The sequence below is a fragment of the Aspergillus mulundensis genome (genome assembly GCF_003369625.1).
Source record: "Aspergillus mulundensis strain DSM 5745 chromosome Unknown scaffold_0, whole genome shotgun sequence".
NCBI lineage: Eukaryota > Fungi > Ascomycota > Eurotiomycetes > Eurotiales > Aspergillaceae > Aspergillus > Aspergillus mulundensis.
The window spans coordinates 776,296-785,195 of NW_020797888.1; the positions used below are offsets into that span (position 1 = coordinate 776,296).

Consider the following 8,900-nt stretch of genomic DNA (forward strand, 5'->3'; position numbering starts at 1 on the left):
AGATCCCCCGAGTGCTGCGCAAAGAACGCATACAGGAACTTCTCGCAGGAGCGCGGATCGTTCGGGCCGGCGTACGTCTCGATAGACGGCGTGGTCGAGAGGTCAAGCTGCTCGCCTGCACGCAGCGGCCGCGAGACCCGGATACTGCTCCCGAAACTGTCGTCGATGATTGTTGCCCCGCCATGGCCCTTTCTGAAGGGGACGTATTGGATGATTGAGCCGGTGCAGTCGCGCTGGGAGTAGACGGTTATGGTGATGTCTGAGGTCTGTGGAAGCAAGAATAGGTAGGTAGGAGTCAGCGGGGATGGAGCTGGGGGTTGAGGAGGCGAGTGGGATGAAGAAGGGGACTTACGAGTTTGCTGCATGATGCGAAGGGGAGGATGGTGAGGAGGGGTGTGATGGGAAGGAGGTACTTCATTTTGATGAGGCTGAGATTGTCTTGATGAGGATTATTTTTCTGTGTTGGTTGAGGCGACGGGAAGTTGAGGTCCCGGGGTTCCTCGGGGGGTCTTTATGTTTTCAAGGGCAATGGACCGGGCAGGGAAGACGCCCGGGGCTCTTTGTTCGCAGTGTTTCAGCTGCAGTGCGTATTTATAGTTCGCCAGTTCAAAGGGATATTCTATATTCAGTAATCCGGTATGGAATAGCACTGGAGTGTAGAAGTAGCACTGCATGTGAGACCTTCGCTCTCCCATGCCCTACCATCTTACACAACCCTATGTAGTTCCTACCTAACTTCCAAGGCCAACAAACAAACAGGAAAACAAAGACAGACGCCCAACATCACTTGTCATTGACAACCTGAAAGCAAGTAAATGGCACCACATCCTGACACCCCGTAACCCTCTCAACAGAAAAATAGCTGCGAACCACCTTCTCACAGGTCCGAGTATCCCTCCAACCCGTCCACCCCCTCAAGTCCTTGATGGCAGCGAGATCAAGACGCTCTCTCGCCAGCAGGGGCCTCGACAGTCGGAAGCTCCGATGGACTGCGTCGCTTGCGACCGGGCCACCGATCATGCCCTGTGCCCATTTATACGTGCTGGTGTGTCGCGGGTCGCCTTGGCAGTTCCGCTGGTTGTATGCGGTGATTGTGATGGCTCTTTCGAGGACAGCCTGCAGATGGATGTTAGTTCGGCCAAGGCTGAGATGGGGGGGATGGGGACGGGACTCACGCTGCCGGCGACGAGGTGGAGGAGGGCTAGGATGCAGGCGATGAGTAGGAAGTTCATCTGGGCGAGGGCTTGTGGTTTCTAACTGAGGCTGTTGGACTGGTGGATTGACCTCTCTTTAAGAAGTATGGACATGGAAAGCGTAGGATGTGGCAAGGGTAAGGTAGATCGATAAGTTCCTTGTTATCACTGTACGCAGTGATGAAATAGCATGTGGATGGAAAACAAAGAGACATGGCAGTGCGTGTCTGCATCCTTTGAATCCAGAGTTCCGAGATCATTGCTGACCGCCATCTCAAATGATACCCTGTGAATGGAAGACAAATCAGCTGGAGTTGAGGCTAATCAAATGGGAGGTTGGCCGCGTAAGTCGACAACTCAGTGTAACTTTGCCCGATAGCATACTAAAGTGCTGGAACAAAGACTGGGCGCTTCTGGCCCCTGGGGCACCTTGGGATGCACAAGATAATCAACAGTTACACCAGATCTGTAGTTCATACGCATTCGTCTGATTATCACTACCTACCCCATGTGCCGCTGGCAGGGGCAGCCCTGCATATCCATCTTTAACCCCCTGTTCAACCGACTCCAACCGTTCCATTCACACGCCAGCCAGTCCAACAAGCCCTCTACCTCCGCCTCGAGGTCTTCACCATTGCCACCACACGCCCAAGCAGCTGATTCCATCTCGACCTAGGCCTCGGCTTCCGAGATAACCCCAAGACCCACGACCTACCATCGTCAGCTCTACCTTCTCACGCCTTTCCCTCTTCGCGGAAGTGGAATCACTCACTCATCCCCCCGATGCAACGCCCTCCACTCCTCCACCTCCAACGGCCCCTCAACCGCAACCTGAAACGCGACCCGTTGCCCCAGCAGGCGCGACAAACTCGCTGCCGGTGCGCTCGTGACTTTATCCTGCATTGCCTTTCTTAGCTCGTTATTCGCCTCGTCGTCGAGATCCGGACATGTTAACGAAGCCTCTGTCCCCGCGCGCGCGCAGATGAAACTCGTTGCGTTCTCGCGTGCCCAGGGTGCGTCTTGCGTTGGGAACCCGTGGCCTAGTTGTGCTGGGCAGCCGGAGTGGAGATGGATGCATTGCAGGGTTGTGGAGCGGTCGAGGAGGGGTCTTGCGAGGTGTGAGGCGCTGAGGGCGGTTAGGTAGGGCTGGAAAGGGTCATCAGAGCACCCGAGGGGAAACCATAAATCTAGCTCTTGGAGGCTGGGGAAAGAGGCGAGGACGGAGAAGATGGCGGAGGGCCACTCCTTGCCGGCGCGGTCGATGTCGATGGTTAGGTGTGTTAGTTGAGGAAAGCTGTCGCGCAGATGGAGGAGGGCTTGCTCGGTGAAACGGGGATGGTGCGGATGCTCGGGGCTGTGGATTTCCAGCTTGCGGAGTGTGGCTGCGTGTGGGAGGAGGATGGTGATGTCAATGTCAATGCTGGGTCCTAGGGTGGGAAGAGTCACGGTCGATAGGCTGGAGGGTATGGTGAGGAACAGTGACCGTAGCTGGTCTGCATCGTGGAATTGAGATAAGGTGAGTTCCTCTAGGGTTGTGAGCTTGGGCGCGACCTGGAATGCAAGACCGCTTGAGGCGTCATGCAGAGTCAGTCGTCCAAGACGAGACCATTCAAAGGTGGTCGCCCAGTAGTCCAGCTCTTCCCCCTTCTCGGGGTATCCGAGGGCGTGGAAGTTGATGGGGGAGTTGTTCGGCTCACGGCCCCATGGGTAGGCGATGATCTCGAGGCTCTCGAGTGCCGGCGGTCGCTCGCCGTTTGCAAAGCCCAGCCCGCAATACTCTGATGGTATATCAGGAACCATGCAGCCGGCACGTGGCGGGGAAATGTCGAGGGAGAGCCGGCGGAGATTGGGGCAGGACAGCAGGACTTGCTTGAGGGGTTGGGTGAGGCGGCGGCAGGCGTCGGCGGTCCTGTACGTCGCGTCGACATGAATGGAAGAGACACTGCTGCTGTTGACCAGCTGGGGGAGAAGCGAGAGAGACTGGCTGTTTTCCGTGCAGGAAATGTCAAGCTGGACTCCCGCATCCAGGCTGTGCAGCTGTGCGGCAGCCTCTGGGTGGTCGAGGTTGACAGCGAGGGACTTGGTAGCGGCCATGGGGATAAACTTATCAAGAGTGATCCGAGATCAAGAGTGATCAGAGGGGCGAGAGTGGTTTTATAAGACTGAAGAAGCAACTTGGAATGGTCTCATTGGCCACGGTCACGTGTCGACTCTACCCTAACCAGCCCTAGGGTTCCCTATGGAAGTACCAGTATTATCACGCAACGTATAGTCCTATGTACTGCAGTCAAGTGTAATGACTAAGTCGTGGTCTTAATTACCAAGTACTCTGAGAACCCCTCCACCGCCAGAGCCCTGTTTACCCAGTTCCAACTTCCAACCCACTGGCGGCCCAACAGAGCGTCCAGCCTACTATGCACCTGCAGGTTCCGCCGGCTGCCATTCAGTCTTAGGCGACATGCACATCTCCGCAAAGATGCGGTAGTTGTCCGGGTTAACCAGAGCCTGCTGCGGGGACTTCGTCGCTAGAATCATGCATTTGTCGAAGCCGTACCCAGGTAATCCGTCATTGGGGAAATCAGGGTGCGTCTGGTCCCAGTCTGCGTATTTTCCCCAAAGGGTTAGCTGAGCTCTTTGGTTCCGCGTCTGTTCCGGTTCAGGGGTGTTGGAAACCCTGGAGGGCTTAGGGAGAGCCAAACTTACACATATGGGTATTCAGAGCGTGGACCATCTCATGAACGATGGTGCCAGAGACGGACTCGTACTCGTCTGCTATGCCTTTATTGTCGCTGACAGTGAACCCCAGCTCCAGCGTTGGTTTGTACATCAACTGGTTTTGTACGCAGAGGAGGATCGCTGTGGTTTGGGTGTACTGCACGGTTCCGCCGGCAGTGGATGACATGTATTCGCCCGTGAATGTCTCGCCGGCAAGATTTGACTCGCCGCATGGGCGCTGGCTTGCTTTTGATTCGTTTTGATTAGTGGATGGTCCGGCATTTGCTTCAAAATCATATGAGAGTTGCTTGGGGACGATGGGATCTAGGGTGGGTGGGACGGAGGCAGGAAAGGGGGCGACCGACCACCCGCGCTATTGCCAGCGGTGGATCTAAGGATCAAAGCATCATTTGTTCCCGGAAATGCGTAGTACCATACGCCAGTAGTATCTAGGTGTATGGTCAGAGAGCCTCACATGAGATCATAATCTGGTAGTGCACGGGGTGTACGAACAGCCTCCAATGTTGCCCCACTGGAATCCGTTATCATTGCATAGGAGATAGTTGGTGTCCTCGTTCATCTTACTCTCCATTCGAGAGTAAATACCTTGTTGAGGCAACTGTATTAGTTACGCACCAGATCTATGCACCTGCATTGTTTGGGCCGACTCACTGCGAACATCCGAAAGGGTTTTTTTCGTCGACGAGGCGAACCCGGTTGACCAGTTGACATCAATCCCGAACATGTAGTGGGCGTTGTTCGCAACGCGGGCCCTCGTCGACTTAGCCTTGATAGGGAAGTTTCTGATGCTGTCAATGCGCGTCTGGGCCGTCTGAACCATCAGCAGGGCATTGTCCCAGATGGAGTCGATGGTAACGCCGTTGGCCGTGACTCCGGCACAGCCAACCGGTGTCCAAGTCAAGACGGCCAAGGAGGGACAAACGAAAAGATTGGCACACAGGCCGAAAAAAACGCTGGGCCTCATGGTTGGAGAAGATAACTCGGTGCTAGGCAGGGCAGCTGCAGTGCTATGTTAGAGGCGGACTTGGATCCCTTTAAGACTGATGATGTGAGGCCTCCAGCGCGGATTGCAGCGGATTTGAAATTCAATGCATCTTCGGCCGAACGGCTGAACCGACGTTATCTTGAGAATCTCCTGATGGCATGAGGGTATATCCGGAATTAGATTAACGAACACCAGCACGGGACCTGAGGGATTGTACCGGCCAATCATGTCGAAATCCTGCAGAGTATTTGGAATGAATAGATTGCTCTTTGGGCTAAGCATAGGTGAGTAATTAGCATGGGGCTTAGTAGAGGTGAGAACGGTGATTACCTTGGAGTCATGCTATACTATACGTGAGGAATTACCCGTGGGGCCAAGCTACAGTAAGCTTCAGCCGCAGGAGAAGAAGAAGCTTCGCTCGATGTAACGACGTTATCGGACCCTTATTCACACGCGCCATCCAATAGGAATGCGCCATTCCCGGCGCCATCGGAGATGCAATCTAACCGACTCAGCTGAGGGTTCAGCTCTGCTCTGCAAGCAATCTGACGAGTCAGGCCGGACCCACTGGACTATGGCAGGGTAGCGAGACCACCGGCATATGGTAATCAAGGGGCAGTCCGACAACAGCCGACGGTTAGAGGTGTATGTAATCAGCATCCAACATGTTGAGGTGTATATATTCCGCAGACTGCATGGCCTTTCTTTGTCTTCGCTGCTAGCAAGGAACAGCTACCGTTGCCGCGATGAAGGTGTTCCCTCTTCTCAGCGTTCTTGCCGCAGTTGGGCATGCCTCTGCAGGCGCGGTCTTTGCGCACTTCATGGTACGTCTCCTCCAGCTCGCAAACGCCCGTCGTGCTTGCTCTGTCCGTCTAACAGGCTTAGGTTGGCAATGCCAACAACTACACCCTTGCCGACTGGCAAACCGACATCCGCCTCGCGGTAGAGGCGAAACTCGACGCCTTCGCCCTGAACATCGCGTACGGCGACGACAGCATCGCTGACTCAGTTTCACTGGCGTTCCAAGCGGCGCAGGGCTCTGGCCTGTCCCTATTTTTCTCCTTCGACTATGCCGGCGGGACTGGGCCCTGGCCCAAGGACGTGGTGATCAGCTATGGAACGCAGTACTTCAATAACGCGGCGTATTACAAGTACAACGGCCAGCCGTTTGTCTCGACCTTTGAGGGGCCTGGGCAAGCTGCAGACTGGACGGAGATCAAGTTGACGACAGGATGCTTCTTCGTGCCGGACTGGTCATCCCTTGGTGCGAAGGCGGCGCTTGAGGCTGGTGGCGGCGACGTTGTCGATGGGCTGTTCAACTGGGCTGCTGTAGGTGTTCCCTTGCGTTTGAATCCTTTGCGTTAGTCTGCTGACTGTTCTAGTGGCCATGGGGCACCCGGAGCATTGACACCTATACGTGAGTTTGCCGCTGGATTGCTTGACCAGGCTAACAGATCGGATGCAGTGACGGGTCGTACTATAATTACATGGACAAGAACATATCTTCCCCTGATCCTGGCACCGGACTGCCGTATATGATGGCGGTGTCGCCATGGTTCTACACCAACTTGCCTGGGTATAACAAGAACTGGTGCTGGAAGGGCGACGACCTTTGGTATGAGCGGTGGATGGAAGTCATATACACCCTGCCTGAGTGAGTCGTTTTGGTCTCCTGACAGATCTCTGGCTAATCGCAGGATGCAGGTTTGTTGAAATCATCTCCTGGAATGACTATGGCGAGAGCCACTACATCGGACCTCTATACGAATATGCTTATGAGGCCCCGATGGGCATTGGCAAGGCCCCAATCAACTATGTCCAAGGCATGCCGCACGACGGCTGGCGCAAGTTTCTCCCCTGGGTCATTGAGTCATATAAGAACGGCATGCCATCCATCACGCAGGAGGGACTGGTCGGCTGGTATCGTACATCGCCCGGCCAGTCGTGCGGCACAGGCGACACAACGGGAAACACGGCCTCCCAGCTGCAGGTCGAATTCGAGCCGTACGAGGTCATGGAGGATAAGATCTTCTACACGGCTCTCCTTGCGTCAGACGCCACGGTCACGGTGTCGATTGGCGGCGCGGCACAAACGGGCTCCTGGACGTGGACTCCGGATGGAGGCATCGGTCTCTACCACGGCAGCGTCCCCTTCAACGGCGTCGGAGACGTGGTGATCACGCTCTCGCGAGGCGGCGCCGTCATCGCAGAGATATCCGGCGGCCCAGCAATCTCCAACACCTGCACCACCGGGCTGAGCAACTGGAACGCCTGGGTCGGCGAGGCGGACGGCCCCAGCATGGCCGCGGCCACCCCGGCGCTGACCCGCAGCGAACAGGCCTGCATCCAAGGCACGGGCGTCAATAATTTCGCCGGAATCTGCCAATACTCCTGCCAGTACGGCTACTGCCCGATTTCAGCCTGTGTGTGTCAAGCCGTTGGCGCGCCCGTTGCCGGTCCGTCCGCCACTAGCCCCGTGGGATACCCCATTGCCGGCGAGGATGCGAGCTACTCTGGTGTATGTGCCTTTGACTGCGAGAGAGGCTATTGCCCCGATACCGCGTGCTCGACTGTCTCTGCCCCGTTGAGCACCCCGACAGTCTCGGACTTTACCCCGCCCGCGTGCGTTAGAGGTCATGTATTGTCAACTGTGACGGACGGGCTAAAGGGTCTGTGCGACTTCGCCTGTGGGCGCGGGTTCTGTCCAATACGTGCGTGCGAGTGCGATGCTCAAGGAGCCCTGGTTGACTCCAGCAGTCTGTACGTGGATGTCACGGCCACCCCGATAGACGGACTGGAGGACTGGGGGCTTTGCGCATGGAGCTGCCAGCACGGCTATTGCCCGTCTGAGGTCTGCAACAATGGCACCACCAGTGGCGGTTCTGGAGATGGCTCAGGCTCAGGCTCAGGAACAGGGGGAGATACAGGCATCGTCTACGTCGACCCGGGCGTCTGGCTTGAGCCCTCGCCGACTGTGGGCTGCGAGCCGCCATGCACGCTTCTCCTGCCACCCATCTCCCTGGCCACCCCCGTTACCGTGACCTGGCCGGCCTATGACATTGGTATCTACTCGTCCAGCGGCTCGCGGACCATCACCGTCACGACGATAATCACCCTCGACCCCTTCACCGTGTCGGAGGTGCCCTTCTGGCCAGTCACGATTGGCACAGCAGATGGAAGCACCGGCATCATCACCCCAGTTCAGAGTATCATGCCGCCCGCCGCATCCATCAGCCTCGCCCCTGACCAGGCCACAATCAGTGTGGGCATAGCGCCGCGGGACCCGGCAGAGACCGCCACGACCAGGAACTACACGGGCGGTGCGCCGGTATGGGGCGGTGGGTGGGCCACTATCCAGCCGCAGCCCTCCATCACCATTCCCATTGCAAGCACAGACTACCCGGTCATCTCGGGGACAAAGACTAGCACCACGCACCCGCTTTCCTACACGCGAAGCTCAGCCAGCACCGAGCCCTCATGTACAGCGTCCGACTGTCCAACGAGGAACTGCTTGTTTGGATGCCCACCTGTAGGGGATTCCTGTGGTCCCTTTGGGTGTGACGGCGGGTGCGGGATCTTTGGTTGTGGCGGGTGGGGATGCAGCCTTCTGGGCTGTACGGGGCCCTTTTGGAGCGATGATGGCTGTAAGTCAGCCCACACCCTACCTCGTTAACAGATATGCAGGAAGTTGACATTCTGTAGGTGGGCCGGCCGGCTGTGGCTGCACTGGACTTGGCTGCGTGGACGGCGGCCACGACGGCAACGTAAGTCACCCACAGATTCTATACGGCCTCCAAAGTTCCCGTTGACTGACTGAGTCTTTAGGGCGGCTCGCCTAGCTGTAATGGCCCCGCGTGTCAGAATGATGACAACGGCAGCGACGGCAACGACAGTGGCAGCGATGGCGGAGACGATGGCAGTGATGGCGGAGACGATGGCAGCGACGGCGGCGACGATGGCAGCGACGGCGGAGACGATGGCAGTGA

The 8,900-nt window shown here is 56.9% G+C and overlaps 3 protein-coding genes across 3 annotated transcripts in view; 1 reads left to right on the forward strand and 2 right to left on the reverse strand.

Moving 5' to 3' along the window:
* Window positions 1–1,961: 1,961 nt before the first annotated feature.
* On the reverse strand, window positions 1,962–3,287 carry DSM5745_00237 (uncharacterized protein; the record flags this gene model as incomplete). The annotated part of the gene is made up of 1 exon (XM_026742253.1): window positions 1,962–3,287. One exon carries the CDS (start codon window positions 3,285–3,287, stop codon window positions 1,962–1,964), a length of 1,326 nt encoding a protein of 441 aa, XP_026608098.1.
* Window positions 3,288–3,605: 318 nt separating this feature from the next.
* DSM5745_00238 (uncharacterized protein) lies at window positions 3,606–4,893 on the reverse strand (the record flags this gene model as incomplete). Its single annotated transcript, XM_026742254.1, has 5 exons — window positions 3,606–3,793; window positions 3,897–4,232; window positions 4,274–4,357; window positions 4,422–4,514; window positions 4,581–4,893. 5 exons carry the CDS (start codon window positions 4,891–4,893, stop codon window positions 3,606–3,608), a joined length of 1,014 nt encoding a protein of 337 aa, XP_026608099.1.
* Window positions 4,894–5,660: 767 nt separating this feature from the next.
* Window positions 5,661–8,900, forward strand: part of DSM5745_00239 (uncharacterized protein) — a gene marked incomplete at both ends in the record, with an annotated part of 5,331 nt that continues 2,091 nt past the window's right edge. The window contains 7 exons of the mRNA XM_026742255.1: window positions 5,661–5,738; window positions 5,800–6,243; window positions 6,297–6,331; window positions 6,380–6,568; window positions 6,619–8,242; window positions 8,448–8,558; window positions 8,617–8,678. Coding sequence (XP_026608100.1) covers window positions 5,661–5,738; window positions 5,800–6,243; window positions 6,297–6,331; window positions 6,380–6,568; window positions 6,619–8,242; window positions 8,448–8,558; window positions 8,617–8,678 — 2,543 coding nt within the window. The remainder of the gene's footprint in view (window positions 5,739–5,799; window positions 6,244–6,296; window positions 6,332–6,379; window positions 6,569–6,618; window positions 8,243–8,447; window positions 8,559–8,616; window positions 8,679–8,900) is intronic.